Genomic DNA, 23,328 nt, shown 5'->3' on the forward strand with positions numbered 1-23,328 from the left:
CTAATGTAATAGAAAACAAGAACATCAGAACAGATATCCTTTTCCCTTTCTTTTTCATTAGGTGGTCTGTATGTGTATCTTGATCTTAACCCCAGACTTGGCTTCGGAGGCTCAAAGATGATAAGAGAAAGATGAAACTTTATTAACCCCTGAAATTCTTTTGCAAGAGGTTACAAGTTACACATAGATGGACAGGGTATGGTACAGCACCAAATCATAAATAAGTATTATAAAGACCCCTCCACACCCTACACTCCCACCCCAATCTTATTTGTATTCAAAGAAACATTCCTGTCCATATGAATTGCTGCACGTGCACTATAAAAACAACACACTGACTGATTTTGTACATGGTGTTCTCTCAATATTCCTAATTTATGGACTTTTGTTGCTCAACATGACTTTAATCCTGGCAGGGGGCTGAGAGTTAGATTCCCCATGGAACCTCTAACACTAAAAATATCAGCACTCACAGAGGCAGTGTATGTAAAAGGCTTTACCTAATGGCATATGTTACAGCACACGCTGTATGCTCAAGGTAAGTAGAGACCAAGCTGTGTCACATGAAGCTAAATATTGCTCCCACAAAAGGTATAAATTGAGACTAACACTGTCCAGTGGTCCTCTTTAGGAAAAGAGGAGGGTCTGCATGTGGCATCATATGATCTCCAAGTCACTGTGGTTCCATGCTAGTTGAGTATGAGCATTGTTTAAAATTGTGGCCCACACATCTTAAAACAGAACTGTTGAACAACTGGCTGTGGATTTAACAAGAAATCCGAGATGTCTCTTTACAGACTGTTGAAATCTAATGAGAGAACGGATAACTGCTAGATTTTTTATGATTATATTATTATATATTTATTATTTTTATTTATTGTTTTATAACCCTTTATTAAAAACCAGCAGATAAGGAGCACTTTGTTCATATAAAAAAAGTAGGAACGATCAGCTACATGATACATAAGCAAACATGCACAAACATCAAATATTACAGAGAAAAAACAGGACAGGTTGATGTAGTCAAGCAGACTTTGAGGATCACCTCTGCTCTGACTGGTACTCTGTCCCTTTTTGAGACCATGCAGCCTGAGTCACAATATGAAGGCTATTGATTCTTTAACTGATGTTTTTACTGTGAACGAGGATCAACAAATAAACACTGTCTCAGATTTTTTTAGGTTTTTTGTTCTTCATAAAGGGCCTGAGTGAATGGTTGGCCATCTCACGCACTTCTGACACATCTTTTGAAGTATTCAACTCATTTATTTGCCAAAACGAAATACACAATATATCAATCCAAACAAAAGTAAAAAAAAAATAATCAAACTTGGCCAAAAGTGGTCAGGAAAATGTTTGAGCATCTTTGGTATCCATAGAAATGACCTGGAAGTGGTGTACAGTTCCTTAATGTATAACAACAAAAATATGCAACAACCGCACAATAACAAATGATATTTGGAACATAATAAAAACAACTAACTGTGTAAATAAATAACAAATGACTAAAATCACACCTAAACTGTGAATGTGAAAAGTCATTGGTGCCACCTTGTGGACAGTCACTTCAGTAGTAGTCACAGACTTCACCTGTTGTTGCCTTCTCTCTCCTCTAATTTAGGTCCTAGTTTTGGGTTCAACTCTCTGAAACACAACACAATCCCACCCATGTTCATCAGACACTGTAAATAACACGATGCTGTCACATGATGAGAATGAACATGGAGAGTAAAGATTTACATACACATACAGACAGAATCACTGCTGTGTCTAACCTGATTAATCCCTGATGATCAGAGCAGCAGCTGGCTGATGGCTGCGTCACCATATTTCAACCTGTCTGAGTTCCTTAAAGGGAGTTCTGTCTTCTATGATGTTGTTGAAGAGTCTGTAACATATGAGAACAGTAATAATACAGTGAATGACGTGATGATGTACTGATAAATGTCAGCTCACCTAACAGTGTTGGAGGACGGGCTGATGGAGACCAGGTGGAGTAACACATCAGTGGAAGCATCAGTGATCTTATTGTGACTCAGACTGTAACACAAAGAAGACACAGTACATTACATTGTTGACTGTGGTTACCTGTTTACTCCTGGTCTGTGAATGCATCATCGCCTGCCTTACAGCCACGTGGACACATATGACAGAGTATATGTGCTGCTGTGTTGTAACAGGGGGGGTGCTGACTGTCACAGTTTGGGACACTCACTCCAGCACTTGTACTTTGTGCAGATGTGTGATGAGTGGGAGCAGCAGCTGGTCAGTCAGCTGACAGTGACTGAGGTCCAGTTCTGTCAGTCCTTCAGAGACATCGAGCATCTGGACCAAAGCCCAACAGGTCCTATGATCCAGCTTGGTGTGACTCAGATCCAGCTCTCTACCCAAAGCTCCACACAGGGACAGGGTCCGCCTCGCTGTGTCCCACTCACTGTTTCCAGGGACCAGACACAGCAGCTGGAGGAGGACAGTTTTACTGACTCTGAAGCAGAGGAAAGAGCAGAGCAACATGAATGTGACTTGGCTTCTCTATGGTTCAGGTTCATCAGTGCTCATTCTCACCTGAGCTGGACTCTGTCCGGGACAGGAAACAGCAGGTCCAGGCTGCTGTCCTGCACCTGGCAATCTCTCAGGTCCAGCTGTGTTTCTCGGCTGCTGTGTCTCAGGAGGGAGGAGACAGCCTGGCAGTCCTCAGCAGTCAGACTCAGAGTCTGCTCAGTCTGATCCTGCTCTGATAGCTGCACATAGCAAGAGCAGGACAGATCCACCCTGTACTGCAGAGTCCTCAGCAGGCCTAACGCCGCCCTCTGCTGGTCGTCAGAGGCAGCACAGGAGTGGATGAACATCAGCAGCAGGTTCCTGTCAATCCTGGTTGTAACATTGACACAGAAATAAACTGAATCAAACTAAGTCCACAAATAAGAACTGATTTACCTTCATTCAAAGTGAAATTCATCAGAAATCGATGGTTTATCATCATCGGTGATTATAATGAACACTTTACATTACATTACAGTGGAGTAAAATACATCATCTGCCAGCACTGACATCTGACCTGAGATGAGAGACTTTGTCCAACGTGAAGAGGATGGACTTTATTCCCTCTGTTAGTATGGCGGTCCACAGGAGGCTCAGTTTAACTCCATCACTGTGTGTGAGGATGAAGAGTAGAGCCTCACAGTCCTCTGAATCCAGCTCTGTGCAGTTCAGGTTGATCACATGATCAAATGACCTCAGGTAAAGGGGCACAGTGTTATGACCACGAGCTCTATAGAGCTCTCTGATGGAAGTCCTCACAAAGCTGGGACTGGGCCTGAAAGCACACTTTTTAGTTTAAAGTATGCGCAAAATTAAAGAGGATGATACATGTGTGGTAGAAGAGCAGCACCTTTTAAACATGATCCTGTCCAGAAATGGAAGCAGCTGTGCAGCGCTCTCCTGTAAGAAGCGGTTCTTCCTCAGGTCCACAGTGATGGTCTGAGTTGACTGCTGCTGTAGCAGGTAGTGAAGAAGCTCCCACTTCAGACAGCAGGAGCTCAGGTCTCCACCAGTCTTCCTTAAGAAGGACAGCGTCAGGTGATTGTCCTGGATTTGATGGAGGAGGACCAGCAGCTGCTGGATGTTCTTCTCATTCAGTCTGTGGGTTTCATGAAAAAAAACCTTTAAAACCTTTCTGCATTTAGATCAATTGATATGCATCAGGGATGACGTTTACTTTATTGTCAGAGGAGCATCATGAAGCAGCAGTGGAATGAGACACTGAGCAGGGATGCAGGACTCAGTCAGGTCTAACAGTCCCACTGCACAGTGTCTTAGCAGGACTGCCAAACCACTGACAACCTTCAATAGCACTCTGTCTGATGGACTGGATGTCATGGGCAGAAGGTAAAGCTCTTCAACAGCCAGTGGACAGCCCACTCTGTCTCTTCTTACCCACTGAGACAGGAGCAAAGCCATGCCTTTAGAAAGCCTAAAAATCAGAGCCAGAGAGGATGAACAGCATCAATGAAGATTCAAATGGACTGTTGAAAGAAGAAGAGACAGCAGTGTTGTAATGTGTACCTCAGACTGTTGAGTTTTGTTGTGTGTCTGAAGAGGTCAGAGGCGGCTCTGACAGACATCTTGCTGGGTGTGAGGGTGAGATCCACTCTAGAGGGACACAGTTTGAGAACTCTGCCCACAGACCTACAGGTTTTCCTCTTTAACTGTCCTGACAACAGCAGTGTGAAGTCCAGGAGCTGCAGCAGAGAGACCAGCTGCTGGGCCTCCTCTCTGGATCTCACACAGACGACTGTACACACAGTCTGGAAGAGCTCTGGGTCGCAGCTGAAACAAAGTCAAGATGAAGTGTGAAACCACAAGAAAACTACACAGGTTTTGTAATAGACTACCGTTCAAAGGTTTGGAGTCACTTGGAAATGTATTTATTTTATTTTTATATTTTTTTTTCAATGAGGAGATAGGAGTCTTATCATATTATCAAGACTCCATCTTGAACATGTCTGTCCTGTATGTAATGACATTTGAAACATGTTTGATCAGAGCAGCTCAACATGTGTTACACTGTTACTGACTCACAACACAAACACTCATCCTGACTCTAAATCACTGCACACTACATGTAACTGGAATTCAAACTCTATAGAAGGAATGACATTTAAAGGAACACATAAAGTGCCACAATCACATAAACACAGAGGGAGAAACAGATCTGTAATCCATATTTGATTTTCAATACATCCAGTCAGCATCGTTTCATCTTACTTCTGCTGTAAGTTCACTTTGATCAGTGCTGCTTTTGTTTAAATGAAGGAATTAAAGCTAAATTAAATTCAACAGAAATGTATGTGTTTCATCTAATCAGCAATGTTTCCTGTTCACATGTATGTTAGTGATAATCACACAGTCATAGCAGCTTGATTTTTCCTGTTATTAACATTCGATTAGCTTGTTGGATCAAAACAGTGATCACACATGGATATAAAGCTTCACATGCTGCAGAAATCATGTTCTGAACACACTGTTCTGATTTCAAGTGAATGATGTAGAGTAGAAGTGATTTACCTGAGCTGTGAGATATAAGGCAGACACTGCAGCAAACTCCTCACTTCACTCTCTTCATGTGAGCAGCCTGTCAGCTTCACTTGTTTCTTCTCTGATTGGAGTTTCAGCACTTCCAGGAGGATGGAGCTCTCTCTCTCTGAGAGCTCTATGGACCAGACTGCAGCTGACTGGAAAACTGACTGTAATGATGGAAGGACACTCAGTCCTGTTTTAGTCTCATAGTCCTTCACATGGGAGTACAGATCCAGCAGGAAGTCAGACTGATATGTATCATCCATGTATCCACCACCACGCAGAGGGAATGTTTGATATGTGCACACTGATGATAAGAGCTCCACTGTCTTCTCTCCTGTCTGCTGTTCTCTCTCTGCTGCTGCACACAACAGATTCAACAAGAACCTGCTTTGATCATCAGGATCTGAGCTCCATGGATAAAAACTGGAACAATAAGAAGGAAACATTTAGTGATGATTTGATCTCAGCTGCATAAAAACAACCACACACTACTGATGGACTCCATCTTGAACATGTCTGTCCTGTATGTAATGACATTTGAAACATGTTTGATCAGAGCAGCTCAACATGTGTTACACTGTTACTGACTCACAACACACACACTCATCCTGACTCTAAATCACTGCACACTACATGTAACTGGAATTCAAACTCTATAGAAGGAATGACGTTTAAAGGAAGACATAAAGTGCCACTGTCAGGGTTCCTGCCTGAGCCATTTTGTAGTTTTGTTGTTTATAACGTACACTCTTTGGACAATAAAATGGACTATATTCGGCTACTTCGCGCTACACAGAGGACTATAAGGGAGTGTTGTGTGTTTGTGTTCACAGAAACATGGCTGAATGACAGCATCCCGGACTCCGCCATTCAGCTCGACCGCCTAACGTGTTTCAGAGCGGACAGAGCCTTGGTTGAAGGAGGTAAGACCCGCGGCGGGCTCTGTGTTCACATCAATGACTCTTGGTGTTGGGGCGCTGCTGTGGTCTCCAAACACTGCTCGCCACTTGCGGAGCTTATGATTATTAAGTGCCGGCCGTTTTACCTGCCACGGGAGTTTATAGCTATACTGCTTGTAGCTGCGTACATCCCACCGTGCTCATGCAACAACAACAGGAGCGACGCACTGAATGAGCTCTACCTGCAGGTCAGCATCCCACCCGGATGCTTTTCTCATCCTGGCAGGTGATTTCAACCATGCAGACCCCAAGACTGGCTTTCCAAAACTTCACAAACACATAGACTTTCCAACTCGTGGCAACAACACACTGGACATTGTTTACACCACCCAGAGAAGCGCTTACAAAGCCCTCCCCCTCCCCCACCTCGGAGCTTCTGATCACATCACTGTTGCTAATGCCAGCATACAGACCACTGGTAAAAGTTGCCAAACCGGTCCGAAAAGAAGTGAGTGTGGCCGGAGGGAGCCACAGGAGCTTTACAGGACTGTTTCAGCACAACAGACTGGGATGTGTTTAAGCAGATCTGTAATCCATATTTGATTTTCAATACATCCAGTCAGCATCGTTTCATCTTACTTCTGCTGTAAGTTCACTTTGATCAGTGCTGCTTTTGTTTAAATGAAGGAATTAAAGCTTCATTAAATTCAACAGAAATGTACGTGTTTCATCTAATCAGCAATGTTTCCTGTTCACATGTATGTTAGTGATAATCACACAGTCATAGCAGCTTGATTTTTCCTGTTATTAACATTCTATTAGCTTGTTGGATCAGAAACAGTGATCACACATGGATATTGTTATGGCGTTCATGTTCTTTGAAATCTTGCCATTAAAACAGGGCTCTGCTTCCTTGACTCACACACACGTCCCAAAAATACAAACTGAAGCTCGGCTCAATCCATTGTTTTATTTGACTTCAATTTGATTCCACAAAATTAAATAATGTTTACATGAGGTCAAAGACCGTGTCGATGCCCCATCATCCAAAATGTTTTTCCCCGAGCAAACAAAGCATCTGTTCCACCCCCCTCACCTGGTGATAAAACAGCTGATCCTAAATTGACGTCACTTTGCCGATTACTAGACTTCATTCTATCAATATGGAAAACGTCAATAAAGAACATAAATAATTGGCTCTAACAGATATAAAGCTTCACATGCTGCAGAAATCATGTTCTGAACACACTGTTCTGATTTCAAGTGAATGATGTAGAGTAGAAGTGATTTACCTGAGCTGTGAGATATAAGGCAGACACTGCAGCAAACTCCTCACTTCACTCTCTTCATGTGAGCAGCCTCTCAGCTCCACTTGTTTCTTCTCTGATTGGAGTTTCAGCACTTCCCGGAGGATGGAGCTCTTTCTCTCTGAGAGCTCTATGGACCAGACTGCAGCTGACTGGAAAACTGACTGTAATGATGGAAGGACACTCAGTCCTGTTTTAGTCTCATAGTCCTTCACATGGGAGTACAGATCCAGCAGGAAAGCAGACCAACGTTCCTTATAAACATCATCATCATCATCATCATAAACTGATAGAAGAAATGTTTTGTATCTGCACACTGATGATAAGAGCTCCACTGTCTTCTCTCCTGTCTGCTGTTCTCTCTCTGCTGCTGCACACAACAGATTCAACAAGAACCTGCTTTGTTCATGAAGATCTGACTTCTGACGATGAAAACTGGAACAATAAGAAGGAAACATTTAGTGATGATTTGATCTCAGCTGCATAAAAACAACCACACACTACTGATGGACTCCATCTTGAACATGTCTGTCCTGTATGTAATGACATTTGAAACATGTTTGATCAGAGCAGCTCAACATGTGTTACACTGTTACTGACTCACAACACAAACACTCATCCTGACTCTAAATCACTGCACACTACATGTAACTGGAATTCAAACTCTATAGAAGGAATGACATTTAAAGGAAGACATAAAGTGCCACAATCACATAAACACAGAGGGAGAAACAGATCTGTAATCCATATTTGATTTTCAATACATCCAGTCAGCATCGTTTCATCTTACTTCTGCTGTAAGTTCACTTTGATCAGTGCTGCTTTTGTTTAAATGAAGGAATTAAAGCTACATTAAATTCAACAGAAATGTACGTGTTTCATCTAATCAGCAATGTTTCCTGTTCACATGTATGTTAGTGATAATCACACAGTCATAGCAGCCTGATTTTTCCAGTTATTAACATTCTATTAGCTTGTTGGATCAAAAACAGTGATCACACATGGATATAAAGCTTCACATGCTGCAGAAATCATGTTCTGAACACACTGTTCTGATTTCAAGTGAATGATGTAGAGTAGAAGTGATTTACCTGAGCTGTGAGATATAAGGCAGACACTGCAGCAAACTCCTCACTTCACTCTCTTCATGTGAGCAGCCTCTCAGCTCCACTTGTTTCTTCTCTGATTGGAGTTTCAGCACTTCCAGGAGGATGGAGCTCTTTGTCTCTGAGAGCTCTATGGACCAGACTGCAGCTGACTGGAAAACTGACTGTAATGATGGAAGGACACTCAGTCCTGTTTTAGTCTCATAGTCCTTTACATGGGAGCACAGATCCAGCAGGAAGTCAGACTGATATGTATCATCCATGTATCCACCACCACGCAGAGGGAATGTTTGATATGTGCACACTGATGATAAGAGCTCCACTGTCTTCTCTCCTGTCTGCTGTTCTCTCTCTGCTGCTGCACACAACAGATTCAACAAGAACCTGCTTTGATCATGAAGATCTGAGCTGTGATGATGAAAACTGGAACAATAAGAAGGAAACATTTAGTGATGATTTGATCTCAGCTGCATAAAAACAACCACACACTACTGATGGACTCCATCTTGAACATGTCATGTTTCATCCTATCAGCAATGTTTCCTGTTCACATGTATGTTAGTGATAATCACACAGTCATAGCAGCTTGATTTTTCCGGTTATTAACATTCTATTAGCTTGTTGGATCAAAAACAGTGATCACACATGGATATTGTTATGGCATTCATGTTCTTTAAAAATAAGGTAAGTATGGAAACATTTAGTGCTATTGTTTGTAAGTTTTTTCAAGTTTTACCCAGACCCACCCACATAGGTCTGTAACCACATATAAACCATGTTTCCCCACCAACAGTTAGAACTGATGAAGCTGCTTGGATGAGCAGCGAAACGTCTTCCAGAAAACTCTACAAGTCCAGACGCCTTGCTTCAACCTTCTCTACGTATGATGACTGAGAATCTTCATCAACATGTTGCCAATCACTTTGGGAAGGACACCCTACGATTGGTGAGGGAACATGAAAAGACCTGTAGGAAACTGGCAGACTACAGGAACCACCTACGCTTCAGCCTGAGATGCAGACAGGAAAAGTTAACCCCGAACAGCCTACGTCTCGGATCCACTGTCAAGGGCCACAGAGCGGACACCATCCTGCAGAAAGCCCAGAACCAACTCCTCAACGAAAGGATCAGACAGATCAACTTCACCATAGACGCTCTCATGGTCACCACGGAGCAGACAAGATCACAGCTTGCCACCCTCCTACCCAGCGAAGTCATGGATGAAGTCATCAAACTGACTGAAAAAGTCCAGACGGCACAGCACACCAGGGGTAAGGAACGACAAAAACGCAAATTCCATAAATTGAAAACTGTTTCCTCTGTTAAAAATGCAGCTAACCTTCACACATGGAGGAGGGAAGACCACTCACCGCCACAGCAGGACACTCAGGACAAATGGGTAAAGAACCTTTCAGACAGACAACTGAGCCAGCCAGAAAAAGACGTGTTGGCCAAAGGACTCAACTTTGCCATCTCGCCAGAGCAGATTCCAGTGGTGGACCTCATCACAGCCACAGAGTCAGCCATCAAGAACAACAACCTGACAGACACAGAAGCTGAGCAACTCCGCTTGAAGGTCACATCCACACTCTCCACTGCTAAAGCACCGCCATCCAACCTCTCCAGTGATGAAAGGAAGGCCCTGATTGCACTACAAAAGGACCGGGACATTACCATCTTATCAGCAGACAAAGGAAGATGCACAGTGGTGCTCAACACACAGGACTACCACTCCAAAGTGACAGATCTCCTCAGTGACACAGCCACATATGAGACACTGAAGAGGGACCCCACCGGAAACTACAAGAAGAAACTAGTCAGCTACCTACAAAAACTGGAGAAGGACCAAATCATCAACCGCAAGCTCTACTTTCGACTGTATCCGGGGGAAGCCACTCCACGCCTGTATGGACTCCCCAAGATACACAAGGAAGGAGTCCCCCTCAGACCCATCGTCAGCAGCACAAACTCAGTCACATACAACGTGGCTAAGCACTTGGCTGAACTCCTGACACCACTGGTAGGTGACACACCACATCACATCCACAAGTCTCAGGACTTTGTGAACAAGGTGGAGAAGATCCAAATGGACCCAGACGACACCATGGTCTCATTTGATGTCACCTCCTTGTTCACCTGCATCCCTACATCAGAAGCCACAGAGATGGTAAGGAGATGCCTCACACAAGACAGCACACTCAAGGAAAGAACCAACCTAATGCCAGACCACATCTGTGACCTGCTGGACCTCTGCCTGACCACCACTTATTTCCAGTACAATGGGAACTTTTACAGACAGAAGCACGGCTGTGCGATGGGATCACCTGTGTCTCCTATTGTGGCCAACCTCTACATGGAAGAAGTGGAGAGAAGAGCCCTGAGTTCCTATCCTGGAACCACCCCCACCCACTGGTTTATGTGGATGACACCTGGGTTAAAATCAAGACCAACGAAGTGGAACGGTTCACAGAACACATCAACGCAGTGGATAACAACATCAAGTTCATTCGCGAGGACACCAAGGACAACAATCTGGCCTTCTTGGACTGCACAGTACATATTGAGGAGGACAGGAGCCTCAATGTGGAAGTGTACAGGAAACCCACACACACGGACCAGTACCTGTTATTTGATTCACACCACCCACTGGAACACAAACTGGGAGTCATCAGGACCCTGCAGCACAGAGCACAAACTGTACCAACCAGCTCAGAGGGGAAGAAGAAGGAGCAACACCACATCAGGAAGGCCCTGCAAACATGTGGCTACCCGAAGTGGGCACTCATCAAAGCCACAAAAACAAGACCCCCCAACAACAAGAAGAAGGACGACATCAGGCGGAGAAAGAACATCTCCATTCCATATGTGTCAGGAGTATCAGAGAAACTCTGCAGGATCTTCAACAACCATGACATCCCGGTCCATTTCAAACCTATGACAACACTGAGACAGAGACTGGTTCACCCGAAGGATAAGATTCCCAGGGAGAAACACAGCAATGTGATATATGCAGTCCAGTGCAGTGAGGAATGCTCTGATCTGTACATTGGAGAAACTAAATAACCACTTCACAGAAGAATGGCTCAGCACAGGAGAGCCACCTCCTCAGGACAAGACTCAGCTGTTCACCTCCACCTCAAAGACAAAGGACACTCCTTTGAGGACAACAATGTTCACATTTTTGACAGGGAGGAAAGGAAGTCAAGGAAGCCATCTATGTTAAGCTGGAAAAACCTTCCCTTAACAGAGGTGGACTCAGACATCATCTTTCTACCACATACAATGCAGTGATTCCATCCATTCCCAGGAAGTTTGCACATACTCACAGTAAGAACAAAGGGCTGTCAATCAGTCCCCCTCCGGCAGTTTCATAGTCGTTAGCCAGTCGTTAGACACACCTGGCCCAGTCAGCCAGAACATCACAGGTAAGTATGGAAACATTTAGTGCTATTGTTTGTAAGTTTTTTCAAGTTTTACCCAGACCCACCCACATAGGTCTGTAACCACATATAAACCATGTTTCCCCACCAAACAGTTAGAACTGATGAAGCTGCTTGGATGAGCAGCGAAACGTCTTCTAGAAAACTCTACCAGTCCAGACGCCTTGCTTCAACCTTCTCTACGTATGATGACCTGGATGACTGAGAATCTTCATCAACATGTTCTTTAAAATCTTGCCATTAAAACAGGGCTCCGCTTCCTTGACTCACACACACGTTCCAAAAATTACAAACTGAAGCTCGGCTCAATCCATTGTTTTATTTGACTTCAATTTGATTAAACAAAATTAAATAATGTTTACATGAGGTCAAAGACCGTGTTGATGCCCCATCATCCAAAAGGTTTTCCCCGAGCAATCAAAGCATCTGTTCCACCCCCCTCACCTGGTGATAAAACAGCTGATCCTAAATTGACGTCACTTTGCCATTTACTAGACTTCATTCTATCAATATGGAAAATGTCAATAAAGAACATAAATAAATGGCTCTAACAGATATAAAGCTTCACGTGCTGCAGAAATCATGTTCTGAACACACTGTTCTGATTTCAAGTGAATGATGTAGAGTAGAAGTGATTTACCTGAGCTGTGAGATATAAGGCAGACACTGCAGCAAACTCCTCACTTCACTCTCTTCATGTGAGCAGCCTCTCAGCTCCACTTGTTTCTTCTCTGATTGGAGTTTCAGCAGTTCCAGGAGGATGGAGCTCTTTCTCTCTGAGAGCTCTATGGACCAGACTGCAGCTGACTGGAAAACTGACTGTAATGATGGAAGGACACTCAGTCCTGTTTTAGTCTCATAGTCCTTTACATGGGAGCACAGATCCAGCAGGAAAGTAGACCGATATGTATCATACATGTATCCACCACCACGCAGAGGGAATGTTTGATATGTGCACACTGATGATAAGAGCTCCACTGTCTTCTCTCCTGTCTGCTGTTCTCTCTCTGCTGCTGCACACAACAGATTCAACAAGAACCTGCTTTGATCATGAAGATCTGAGCTCTGATGATCAAAACTGGAACAATAAGAAGGAAACATTTAGTGATGATTTGATCTCAGCTGCGTAAAAACAACCACACACTACTGATGGACTCCATCTTGTACATGTCTGTCCTGTATGTAATGACATTTGAAACATGTTTGATCAGAGCAGCTCAACATGTGTTACACTGTTACTGACTCACAACACAAACACTCATCCTGACTCTAAATCACTGCACACTACATGTAACTGGAATTCAAACTCTATAGAAGGAATGACATTTAAAGGAAGACAGAAAGTGCCACAATCACATAAACACAGAGGGAGAAACAGATCTGTAATCATATTTGATTTTCAATACATCCAGTCAGCATCGTTTCATCTTACTTCTGCTGTAAGTTCACTTCGATCAGTGCTGCTTTTGTTTAAATGAAGGAATTAAAGCTACATTAAATTCAACAGAAATGTACGTGTTTCATCTAATCAGCAATGTTTCCTGTTCACATGTATGTTAGTGATAATCACACAGTCATAGCAGCTTGATTTTTCCTGTTATTAACATTCTATTAGCTTGTTTGATCAAAAACAGTGATCACACATGGATATTTTTATGACGTTCATGTTCTTTAAAATCTTGCCATTAAAACAGGGCTCCGCTTCCTTGACTCACACACGCGTTACATAAATTACAAACTGAAGCTCGGCTCAATCCATTGTTTTATTTGACTTCAATTTGATTCCACAAAATTAAATAATGTTTACATGAGGTCAAAGACCGTGCCGATGCCCCATCATCCAAAAATGTTTTTCCCCGAGCAAACAAAGCATCTGTTCCACCCCCCTCACCTGGTGATAAAACAGCTGATCCTAATTTGACGTCACTTTGCCGATTACTAGACTTCATTCTATCAATATGGAAAACGTCAATAAAGAACATAAATAATTGGCTCTAACAGATATAAAGCTTCACATGCTGCAGAAATCATGTTCTGAACACACTGTTCTGATTTCAAGTGAATGATGTAGAGTAGAAGTGATTTACCTGAGCTGTGAGATATAAGGCAGACACTGCAGCAAACTCCTCACTTCACTCTCTTCATGTGAGCAGCCTCTCAGCTCCACTTGTTTCTTCTCTGATTGGAGTTTCAGCACTTCCAGGAGGATGGAGCTCTTTCTCTCTGAGAGCTCTATGGACCAGACTGCAGCTGACTGGAAAACTGACTGTAATGATGGAAGGACACTCAGTCCTGTTTTAGTCTCATAGTCCTTCACATGGGAGTACAGATCCAGCAGGAAGTCAGACTGATATGTATCATCCATGTATCCACCACCACGCAGAGGGAATGTTTTGTATCTGCACACTGATGATAAGAGCTCCACTGTCTTCTCTCCTGTCTGCTGTTCTCTCTCTGCTGCTGCACACAACAGATACAACAAGAACCTGCTTTGTTCATGAAGATCTGAGCTCCATGGATGAAAACTGGAACAATAAGAAGGAAACATTTAGTGATGATTTGATCTCAGCTGCATAAAAACAACCACACACTACTGATGGACTCCATCTTGAACATGTCTGTCCTGTATGTAATGACATTTGAAACATGTTTGATCAGAGCAGCTCAACATGTGTTACACTGTTACTGACTCACAACACAAACACTCATCCTGACTCTAAATCACTGCACACTACATGTAACTGGAATTCAAACTCTATAGAAGGAATGACATTTAAAGGAAGACATAAAGTGCCACTGTCAGGGTTTCTGCCTGAGCCAGGGCTTTTATTTTGTAGGTTTGTTGTGTTTATATTAATTCTGGTTTGTTTACATTGTTTCCTGTTTCATTTTGTAGTCACTAACTGTCCTCTCACTTCAGGTGTCTCGACTTCCTCTTCCTCGTGTTCTCCCTCCTCCTCCTCGTCATTACCTGCTCATCCCTAATGTGTCTCATCTGTGTCTCGTTGTCCTCCCTGCTCCCTGTGTATATAGTCTGTGTCTTCCCCTCACACGGTGCCAGTTTGTCTTGTGAGTCACTCTGAGCGTACCAGCCTTCCAGGCAGCTTGCCAAACCTTTTGAGCATTTTTGTGCTACAGTGTTTTGCTTGTGGTTTTTGGTTCTTGGTATTTTGACCCTGCTAGTTTTGACTACTGCTTTTTGCCTTTGCCCTCTTGTAACTCTGCCCAGCTGGTTGCCTATTCTGTGTACCAAACCCTTGATTGTGTTAAAGGACCCTGTTTTGCCTACTGCCACTGACGGTGATGCTGTTTCCTGTTCACATGTATGTTAGTGATAATCACACAGTCATAGCAGCTTGATTTTTCCTGTTATTAACATTCTATTAGCTTGTTGGATCAAAAACAGTGATCACACATGGATATAAAGCTTCACATGCTGCAGAAATCATGTTCTGAACACACTGTTCTGATTTCAAGTGAATGATGTAGAGTAGAAGTGATTTACCTGAGCTGTGAGATATAAGGCAGACACTGCAGCAAACTCCTCACTTCACTCTCTTCATGTGAGCAGCCTCTCAGCTCCACTTGTTTCTTCTCTGATTGGAGTTTCAGCACTTCCAGGAGGATGGAGCTCTTTCTCTTTGAGAGCTTTATGGACCAGACTGCAGCTGACTGGAAAACTGACTGTAATGATGGAAGGACACTCAGTCCTGTTTTAGTCTCATAGTCCTTCACATGGGAGTACAGGTCCAGCAGGAAGTCAGACCAATGTTCCTTATAAACATCATCATCATCATCATCATCATCATCATCATCAACTGATAGAAGAAATGTTTTGTATGTGCACACTGATGATAAGAGCTCCACTGTCTTCTCTCCTGTCTGCTGTTCTCTCTCTGCTGCTGCACACAACAGATTCAACAAGAACCTGCTTTGTTCATGAAGATCTGAGCTCTGATGATGAAAACTGGAACAATAAGAAGGAAACATTTAGTGATGATTTGATCTCAGCTGCATAAAAACAACCACACACTACTGATGGACTCCATCTTGAACATGTCTGTCCTGTATGTAATGACATTTGAAACATGTTTGATCAGAGCAGCTCAACATGTGTTACACTGTTACTGACTCACAACACAAACACTCATCCTGACTCTAAATCACTGCACACTACATGTAACTGGAATTCAAACTCTATAGAAGGAATGACATTTAAAGGAAGACATAAAGTGCCACAATCACATAAACACAGACGGAGAAACAGATCTGTAATCCATATTTGATTTTCAATACATCCAGTCAGCATCGTTTCATCTTACTTCTGCTGTAAGTTCACTTTGATCAGTGCTGCTTTTGTTTAAATGAAGGAATTAAAGCTTCATTAAATTCAACAGAAATGTACGTGTTTCATCTAATCAGCAATGTTTCCTGTTCACATGTATGTTAGTGATAATCACACAGTCATAGCAGCTTGATTTTTCCTGTTATTAACATTCTATTAGCTTGTTGGATCAAAAACAGTGATCACACATGGATATAAAGCTTCACATGCTGCAGAAATCATGTTCTGAACACACTGTTCTGATTTCAAGTGAATGATGTAGAGTAGAAGTGATTTACCTGAGCTGTGAGATATAAGGCAGACACTGCAGCAAACTCCTCACTTCACTCTCTTCATGTGAGCAGCCTCTCAGCTCCACTTGTTTCTTCTTTGATTGGAGTTTCAGCACTTCCAGGAGGATGGAGCTCTTTCTCTCTGAGAGATCTATGGACCAGACTGCAGCTGACTGGAAAACTGACTGTAATGATGGAAGGACACTCAGTCCTGTTTTAGTCTCATAGTCCTTCACATGGGAGTACAGATCCAGCAGGAAAGTAGACCAACGTTCCTTATAAACATCATCATCATCATCATCATCAACTAATAGAAGGAATGTTTTGTATCTGCACACTGATGATAAGAGCTCCACTGTCTTCTCTCCTGTCTGCTGTTCTCTCTCTGCTGCTGCACACAACAGATCCAACAAGAACCTGCTTTGATCATGAAGATCTGAGCTCTGATGATGAAAACTGGAACAATAAGAAGGAAACATTTAGTGATGATTTGATCTCAGCTGCGTATAAACAACCACACACTACTGATGGACTCCATCTTGAACATGTCTGTCCTGTATGTAATGACATTTGAAACATGTTTGATCAGAGCAGCTCAACATGTGTTACACTGTTACTGACTCAAACACAAACACTCATCCTGACTCTAAATCACTGCACACTACATGTAACTGGAATTCAAACTCTATAGAAGGAATGACATTTAAAGGAAGACATAAAGTGCCACTGTCAGGGTTTCTGCCTGAGCCAGGGCTTTTATTTTGTAGGTTTGTTGTGTTTATATTAATTCTGGTTTGTTTACATTGTTTCCTGTTTCATTTTGTAGTCACTAACTGTCCTCTCACTTCAGGTGTCTCGACTTCCTCTTCCTTGTGTTCTCCCTCCTCCTCCTCGTCATTACCTGCTCATCCCTAATGTGTCTCATCTGTGTCTCGTTGTCCTCCCTGCTCCCTGTGTATATAGTCTGTGTCTTCCCCTCACACGGTGCCAGTTTGTCTTGTGAGTCACTCTGAGCGTACCAGCCTTCCAGGCAGCTTGCCAAACCTTTTGAGCATTTTTGTGCTACAGTGTTTTGCTTGTGGTTTTTGGTTCTTGGTGTTTTGACCCTGCTAGTTTTGACTACTGCTTTTTGCCTTTGCCCTCTTGTAACTCTGCCCAGCTGGTTGCCTATTCTGTGTACCAAACCCTTGATTGTGTTAAAGGACCCTGTTTTGCCTACTGCCACTGACGGTGATGCTGTTTCCTGTTCACATGTATGTTAGTGATAATCACACAGTCATAGCAGCTTGATTTTTCCTGTTATTAACATTCTATTAGCTTGTTGGATCAAAAACAGTGATCACACATGGATATAAAGCTTCACGTGCTGCAGAAATCATGTTCTGAACACACTGTTCTGATTTCAAGTGAATGATGTAGAGTAGAAGTGATTTACCTGAGCTGTGAGATATAAGGCAGACACTGCAGCAAACTCCTCACTTCACTCTCTTCATGTGAGCAGCCTCTCAGCTCCACTTGTTTCTTCTCTGATTGGAGTTTCAGCACTTCCAGGAGGATGGAGCTCTTTCTCTTTGAGAGCTTTATGGACCAGACTGCAGCTGACTGGAAAACTGACTGTAATGATGGAAGGACACTCAGTCCTGTTTTAGTCTCATAGTCCTTCACATGGGAGTACAGATCCAGCAGGAAGTCAGACCAATGTTCCTTATAAACATCATCATCATCATCATCATCATCAACTGATAGAAGAAATGTTTTGTATCTGCACACTGATGATAAGAGCTCCACTGTCTTCTCTCCTGTCTGCTGTTCTCTCTCTGCTGCTGCACACAACAGATTCAACAAGAACCTGCTTTGTTCATGAAGATCTGAGCTCTGATGATGAAAACTGGAACAATAAGAAGGAAACATTTAGTGATGATTTGATCTCAGCTGCATAAAAACAACCACACACTACTGATGGACTCCATCTTGAACATGTCTGTCCTGTATGTAATGACAATTGAAACATGTTTGATCAGAGCAGCTCAACATGTGTTACACTGTTACTGACTCACAACACAAACACTCATCCTGACTCTAAATCACTGCACACTACATGTAACTGGAATTCAAACTCTATAGAAGGAATGACATTTAAAGGAAGACATAAAGTGCCACAATCACATAAACAGAGGGAGAATCAGATCTGTAATCCATATTTGATTTTCAATACATCCAGTCAGCATCGTTTCATCTTACTTCTGCTGTAAGTTCACTTTGATCAGTGCTGCTTTTGTTTAAATGAAGGAATTAAAGCTACATTAAATTCAACAGAAATGTACGTGTTTCATCTAATCAGCAATGTTTCCTGTTCACATGTATGTTAGTGATAATCACACAGTCATAGCAGCTTGATTTTTCCTGTTATTAACATTCTATTAGCTTGTTGGATCAAAAACAGTGATCACACATGGATATAAAGCTTCACATGCTGCAGAAATCATGTTCTGAACACACTGTTCTGATTTCAAGTGAATGATGTAGAGTAGAAGTGATTTACCTGAGCTGTGAGATATAAGGCAGACACTGCAGCAAACTCCTCACTTCACTCTCTTCATGTGAGCAGCCTCTCAGCTCCACTTGTTTCTTCTCTGATTGGAGTTTCAGCACTTCCAGGAGGATGGAGCTCTTTCTCTCTGAGAGATCTATGGACCAGACTGCAGCTGACTGGAAAACTGACTGTAATGATGGAAGGACACTCAGTCCTGTTTTAGTCTCATAGTCCTTCACATGGGAGTACAGATCCAGCAGGAAAGTAGACCAACGTTCCTTATAAACATCATCATCATCATCATCATCAACTAATAGAAGGAATGTTTTGTATCTGCACACTGATGATAAGAGCTCCACTGTCTTCTCTCCTGTCTGCTGTTCTCTCTCTGCTGCTGCACACAACAGATTCAACAAGAACCTGCTTTGATCATGAAGATCTGAGCTCTGATGATGAAAACTGGAACAATAAGAAGGAAACATTTAGTGATGATTTGATCTCAGCTGCGTATAAACAACCACACACTACTGATGGACTCCATCTTGAACATGTCTGTCCTGTAATGAAATGACATTTGAAACATGTTTGATCAGAGCAGCTCAACATGTGTTACACTGTTACTGACTCACAACACAAACACTCATCCTGACTCTAAATCACTGCACACTACATGTAACTGGAATTCAAACTCTATAGAAGGAATGACATTTAAAGGAAGACATAAAGTGCCACTGTCAGGGTTTCTGCCTGAGCCAGGGCTTTTATTTTGTAGGTTTGTTGTGTTTATATTAATTCTGGTTTGTTTACATTGTTTCCTGTTTCATTTTGTAGTCACTAACTGTCCTCTCACTTCAGGTGTCTCGACTTCCTCTTCCTTGTGTTCTCCCTCCTCCTCCTCGTCATTACCTGCTCATCCCTAATGTGTCTCATCTGTGTCTCGTTGTCCTCCCTGCTCCCTGTGTATATAGTCTGTGTCTTCCCCTCACACGGTGCCAGTTTGTCTTGTGAGTCACTCTGAGCGTACCAGCCTTCCAGGCAGCTTGCCAAACCTTTTGAGCATTTTTGTGCTACAGTGTTTTGCTTGTGGTTTTTGGTTCTTGGTATTTTGACCCTGCTAGTTTTGACTACTGCTTTTTGCCTTTGCCCTCTTGTAACTCTGCCCAGCTGGTTGCCTATTCTGTGTACCAAACCCTTGATTGTGTTAAAGGACCCTGTTTTGCCTACTGCCACTGACGGTGATGCTGTTTCCTGTTCACATGTATGTTAGTGATAATCACACAGTCATAGCAGCTTGATTTTTCCTGTTATTAACATTCTATTAGCTTGTTGGATCAAAAACAGTGATCACACATGGATATAAAGCTTCACATGCTGCAGAAATCATGTTCTGAACACACTGTTCTGATTTCAAGTGAATGATGTAGAGTAGAAGTGATTTACCTGAGCTGTGAGATATAAGGCAGACACTGCAGCAAACTCCTCACTTCACTCTCTTCATGTGAGCAGCCTCTCAGCTCCACTTGTTTCTTCTCTGATTGGAGTTTCAGCACTTCCCGGAGGATGGAGCTCTTTCTCTCTGAGAGCTCTATAAACCAGACTGCAGCTGACTGGAAAACTGACTGTAATGATGGAAGGACACTCAGTCCTGTTTTAGTCTCATAGTCCTTCACATGGGAGTACAGATCCAGCAGGAAGTCAGACCAACGTTCCTTATAAAAATCATCATCATCATCATCATCATCATCATCATCAACTAATAGAAGGAATGTTTTGTATCTGCACACTGATGATAAGAGCTCCACTGTCTTCTCTCCTGTCTGCTGTTCTCTCTCTGCTGCTGCACACAACAGATTCAACAAGAACCTGCTTTGTTCATGAAGATCTGAGCTCCATAAGTCAAAACTGGAACAATAAGAAGGAAACATTTAGTGATGATTTGATCTCAGCTGCATAAAAACAACCACACACTACTGATGGACTCCATCTTGAACATGTCTGTCCTGTAATGAAATTACATTTGAAACATGTTTGATCAGAGCAGCTCAACATGTGTTACACTGTTACTGACTCACAACACACACACTCATCCTGACTCTAAATCACTGCACACTACATGTAACTGGAATTCAAACTCTATAGAAGGAATGACATTTAAAGGAAGACATAAAGTGCCACAATCACATAAACACAGAGGGAGAATCAGATCTGTAATCATATTTGATTTTCAATACATCCAGTCAGCATCGTTTCATCTTACTTCTGCTGTAAGTTCACTTTGATCAGTGCTGCTTTTGTTTAAATGGAGGAATTAAAGCTTCATTAAATTCAACAGAAATGTACGTGTTTCATCTAATCAGCAATGTTTCCTGTTCACATGTATGTTAGTGATAATCACACAGTCATAGCAGCTTGATTTTTCCTGTTATTAACATTCTATTAGCTTGTTGGATCAAAACAGTGATCACACATGGATATAAAGCTTCACATGCTGCAGAAATCATGTTCTGAACACACTGTTCTGATTTCAAGTGAATGATGTAGAGTAGAAGTGATTTACCTGAGCTGTGAGATATAAGGCAGACACTGCAGCAAACTCCTCACTTCACTCTCTTCATGTGAGCAGCCTGTCAGCTTCACTTGTTTCTTCTCTGATTGGAGTTTCAGCACTTCCAGGAGGATGGAGCTCTTTCTCTCTGAGAGCTCTATGGACCAGACTGCAGCTGACTGGAAAACTGACTGTAATGATGGAAGGACACTCAGTCCTGTTTTAGTCTCATAGTCCTTCACATGGGAGTACAGATCCAGCAGGAAGTCAGCCTGATATGTATTATAGATGCATCCACCACCACGTAGAGTGAATGTTTTGTATCTGCACACTGATGATAAGAGCTCCACTGTCTTCTCTCCTGTCTGCTGTTCTCTCTCTGCTGCTGCACACAACAGATTCAACAAGAACCTTCTTTGTTCATGGAGATCTGAGCTCCATGGATCAAAACTGGAACAATAAGAAGGAAACATTTAGTGATGATTTGATCTCAGCTGCATAAAAACAACCACACACTACTGATGGACTCCATCTTGAACATGTCTGTCCTGTATGTAATGACATTTGAAACATGTTTGATCAGAGCAGCTCAACATGTGTTACACTGTTACTGACTCACAACACAAACACTCATCCTGACTCTAAATCACTGCACACTACATGTAACTGGAATTCAAACTCTATAGAAGGAATGACGTTTAAAGGAAGACATAAAGTGCCACTGTCAGGGTTCCTGCCTGAACCAGGGCTTTTATTTTGTAGTTTTGTTGTGTTTATATTAGTTCTGGTTTGTTTACATTGTTTCCTGTTTCATGTTGAAATCACTAACTCTCCCCTCATTTCAGGTGTCTCGACTTCCTCTTCCTTGTGTTCTCCCTCCTCCTCCTCATCATTACCTGCTCTTCCCTAATCAGAATCAGAATCAGAATCAGAATCAGAATCGAGTTTATTGCCATGTAAGTGAAAAAACACATTACTAGGAATTTGCCTTAGTGTCTAGTGCAACAGTGCACTAAAAGCACCAGAGCGACCGTTCAAGGCGCCCTTTTGGCTCTCGAAAATAAATTTGCAGATTGCGCTACATACAGACAATACAATCACATAATGACATTGACCCTTGATTACAGTACACGTGATAACGTGATGGGATTTTTTCTTAGACATAGAGGATGGGGGGAGAAAACAACAGATACGGAGGCAGACGAGAAGCAAGGGAGGGGTAGGGAGGGGAATGTATGTGCGTCAGTTCCATGAGAAGTGTGTGCGATAGTATGACTGAGACCGCCAAGATGTTTACAGGCAGTTCACCAGTTGTCCTTGACGGGAGATAGGAGTTGCACAGGAGACAGATAGGAGCACAGCTGCTGTGCTATACTTCAGGGCCGGGAGAGGGAGGGAGGGGAGAGGGACAGACAGAAAATCAACCAAAACCATAACAACAATTTTCGATCTGTAATTAATTTGCCCAGATCAGTGATCAATAGGTCAGTCCGGCCTCAGTGCTCATTCGTCCCTTGCAGGTGCATGGAGAACCTTCGACATCTCTTCCAGCTTGACAGATATTCCTTCCATTGAGATCCTCAACTGGTCGGACTGTCTTCCGATGTTGTCCACTTGCTTCCAACCCTCTCCGGAGCGGGCTGAGATGTTGCAAATCAGCCCATCCATCCGGTCCATCTTCTGATGTAATTCCGAGTTCCGAGGTCCCATGAGCCCAGGGTCTTGTTTTGTGTCCACGCTTAATGGTAGTGCCAATTTGCCAGCAGCGGCTTTTCCAACTTTTCGGTACAGCAGGACAG

At 42.7% G+C, this 23,328-nt stretch overlaps 1 protein-coding gene across 1 annotated transcript in view; it reads right to left on the minus strand.

The window, feature by feature from the left end:
* Positions 1–299: 299 nt before the first annotated feature.
* The window catches only part of LOC114449748 (uncharacterized), a 33,719-nt gene continuing 10,690 nt past the window's right edge, over positions 300–23,328 (minus strand). The window contains exons 8-25 of the mRNA XM_028427577.1: positions 21,542–21,979; positions 20,425–20,886; positions 18,994–19,443; positions 17,887–18,339; positions 16,458–16,907; positions 15,676–15,801; positions 8,380–8,691; positions 7,274–7,723; positions 5,068–5,505; positions 4,066–4,329; positions 3,719–3,973; positions 3,392–3,640; positions 3,059–3,316; positions 2,566–2,871; positions 2,216–2,485; positions 1,957–2,040; positions 1,776–1,888; positions 300–1,644 (exon numbers count right to left, since the gene is read on the minus strand). Coding sequence (XP_028283378.1) covers positions 1,822–1,888; positions 1,957–2,040; positions 2,216–2,485; positions 2,566–2,871; positions 3,059–3,316; positions 3,392–3,640; positions 3,719–3,973; positions 4,066–4,329; positions 5,068–5,505; positions 7,274–7,723; positions 8,380–8,691; positions 15,676–15,801; positions 16,458–16,907; positions 17,887–18,339; positions 18,994–19,443; positions 20,425–20,886; positions 21,542–21,979 — 5,332 coding nt within the window. The 3' untranslated portion in view covers positions 300–1,644; positions 1,776–1,821. The remainder of the gene's footprint in view (positions 1,645–1,775; positions 1,889–1,956; positions 2,041–2,215; positions 2,486–2,565; positions 2,872–3,058; positions 3,317–3,391; positions 3,641–3,718; positions 3,974–4,065; positions 4,330–5,067; positions 5,506–7,273; positions 7,724–8,379; positions 8,692–15,675; positions 15,802–16,457; positions 16,908–17,886; positions 18,340–18,993; positions 19,444–20,424; positions 20,887–21,541; positions 21,980–23,328) is intronic.

This window comes from Parambassis ranga, chromosome 17 (genome assembly GCF_900634625.1).
Source record: "Parambassis ranga chromosome 17, fParRan2.1, whole genome shotgun sequence".
In the NCBI taxonomy this organism is placed as follows: Eukaryota; Metazoa; Chordata; class Actinopteri; family Ambassidae; genus Parambassis; species Parambassis ranga.